The sequence below is a fragment of the Chiloscyllium plagiosum genome, unplaced genomic scaffold (assembly GCF_004010195.1).
Source record: "Chiloscyllium plagiosum isolate BGI_BamShark_2017 unplaced genomic scaffold, ASM401019v2 scaf_8569, whole genome shotgun sequence".
In the NCBI taxonomy this organism is placed as follows: Eukaryota; Metazoa; Chordata; class Chondrichthyes; order Orectolobiformes; family Hemiscylliidae; genus Chiloscyllium; species Chiloscyllium plagiosum.
Genome location: NW_025211796.1, coordinates 12,129 through 14,445, shown reverse-complemented (window position 1 = coordinate 14,445; position 2,317 = coordinate 12,129). Strand labels below are relative to the sequence as shown.

The 2,317-nt window shown below is 44.4% G+C and overlaps 1 protein-coding gene across 1 annotated transcript; it reads left to right on the top strand.

The window, feature by feature from the left end:
• Positions 1-275: 275 nt before the first annotated feature.
• LOC122547124 (sialic acid synthase-like) lies at positions 276-1,330 on the top strand. The gene has a single exon (XM_043685699.1). The coding sequence runs from the start codon at positions 278-280 to the stop codon at positions 1,328-1,330; it is 1,053 nt and encodes a 350-aa protein (XP_043541634.1). The 5' UTR covers positions 276-277.
• Positions 1,331-2,317: the final 987 nt, after the last annotated feature.

Sequence of the window (2,317 nt, the reverse complement as noted above, 5' to 3'; positions counted from 1 at the left end):
GACAGATTGCAGACACTGTCAATGGGGTGGAGATGCTGGACAGTAATCAGCGGCCTTGTATCATTTCATGGTTTTAGGAAGAGGGCAGTCACACGAGAGAGTTGGGTAATACTGATCGGTGTTTTGTGGCCAACAATTATGCTTTTTCTTCGTCTGTGGTGTTCAGTGATAAAAACCTACTCGTGACCCTTCTTTGGGCAGACTGTGACTCCAGGAGTTCTTTCCGTAATATTGTAGATGACAGTCGGTTTGTGCTGGGACCGCGGCTGCTTTGAAGATGTCGGCGGAATTCGAGCTGTGCCCCGGTAGGGCGGTCGGCGGCGACCAGCCGTGTTTCATCATCGCTGAGATCGGCCAGAACCACCAGGGCAGTATGGACGTCGCCAAACAGATGATCCGCATGGCCAAGGAATGTGGTGCAGACTGTGCAAAGTTCCAAAATAGTGAATTGGAATACAAGTTTAACACGAAAGCGTTAGAAAAGCCTTACAATTCCCCGCACTCATGGGGACCCACATATGGAGATCGCAAGCGCTACCTGGAGTTCAGTCATGAGCAATATAAGGAGCTCTCCAAATTTGCAGAAGAAGTTGGAATCTTTTTCACAGCATCTGGAATGGATGAGATGGCTGTTGAATTTCTTCATGAATTGAATGTGCCTTTCTTCAAAGTTGGGTCATTGGACACCAATAACTTCCCATATTTGGAAAAAGCTGCCAAGAAAGGTCGTCCAATGGTGATCTCCAGTGGAATGCAGAGCATGGAAACAATGAGAAAGGTTTACAACACTGTCAAACCCATCAATAATAAGTTTTGCTTTATCCAGTGCACCAGTGCATACCCACTGGAGCCAGAGGACACTCACCTCCGTGTCATCACTGAATACAAAAAAGAATTTCCAGATGTTCCAATAGGATACTCTGGCCATGAAACTGGGATTGCTATAAGCATAGCAGCAGTGGCAATGGGAGCTAAAGTTCTGGAACGTCACGTGACCATGGATAAAACCTGGAAGGGTAATGATCACCAAGCTTCCCTGGAGCCCAGTGAACTGCAGGAACTTGTTCGCTCGATCCGAATTGTGAAAAAAGCATTTGGATCTCCCATCAAGCGTTTGCTCCCATGTGAGATGGCCTGCCACAACAAGTTGGGCAAATCTTTCGTGGCCAAAGTGACTATTCCTGCAGGAACAAAACTGACTCTGGATATGATGACTGTGAAGGTGGCAGAGCCTAAAGGCATTGAGCCGGATGACATCTATAAACTGGTTGGGAAGCAAGTTAACATCAATATTGATGAAACAATTACATGTGACATGATTGCAAATTAACGCAAGAAGTGCTGAGTTTCTACAGAAATGGTACAAGAGTTGGACATCCTAGAGTTTTTAAATTTCCAATATCCAATGTGTTTGGCTACATCCAATCATGCCTTTTAATTAATATTGCGCTTTTGGTTGTGGGGAGAGGAGGGTGTTGTCGTTACACTTGTATAATTGCCTATCAAATCAGTGAAATGAAAACTGCTGTATCAGAGGGATGGTTATTTGAATAAAGATGGTGAAACTGGAGGAAGATATGTAGCTTTGACTTCCGATCCAGACTATTCACATGAAAATAAAGCCATAAATGTTCAATCTGTTTCTTTTGTAGACCTAACTGTTTGAAATAAATCAAAACAAAATGTCACAACCAAATATAACATTTTTAAATAGGTGAGCACTTTGGGGACAGTGACCACAATTCGGTGACTTTTACTCTAGTGATGGAGAAGGATAAGTGTGCACTACAGGGCAAGAGTTATAGCTGGGGGCAGGGAAATTATGATGCGGTGAGGCATGACTTAGATGTGTGGCCTGGAAAAGTAATCTTCAAGGCAAGGGTGTAATTGATATGTGGAGCTTGTTCAAGGAGCAACTAGAGAGTGTCCTTGATAAGTATGTACCCGTCAGGCAGGGAGGAAAGGGTCGTGCGAGGGAGCCGTGGTTTAATAAGGAATTGGAATCCCTTGTTAAATGGAAGAGGACGGCCTATGTAAAGATGAGGCGTGAAGGTTCAATTGGGGCGATTGAGAGTTATAAGGTAGCCAGGAAGGACCTGAAGAGAGAGCTAAAAGCAGCAAGGAGGGGACACGAAAGGTCCTTAGTAGATAGGATTAGGGAAAACCCTAAGGCTTTCTATAGGTACGTTAGGAATAAAAGAATGACTAGGGAAGGAATAGGTCCAGTCAAGGATAGTAGGGGGAAGTTGCGTGTGGAGGCGGAAGAGATTGGGGAGACACTGAATGAATACTTTTCGTCAATATTCACTCAGGAACA

What these genes read in the sequence shown, in the direction of transcription:
- LOC122547124 (XM_043685699.1), top strand. Translation starts at nt 278, where the DNA reads ATGTCGGCGGAATTCGAGCTGTGCCCCGGTAGGGCGGTCGGCGGCGAC.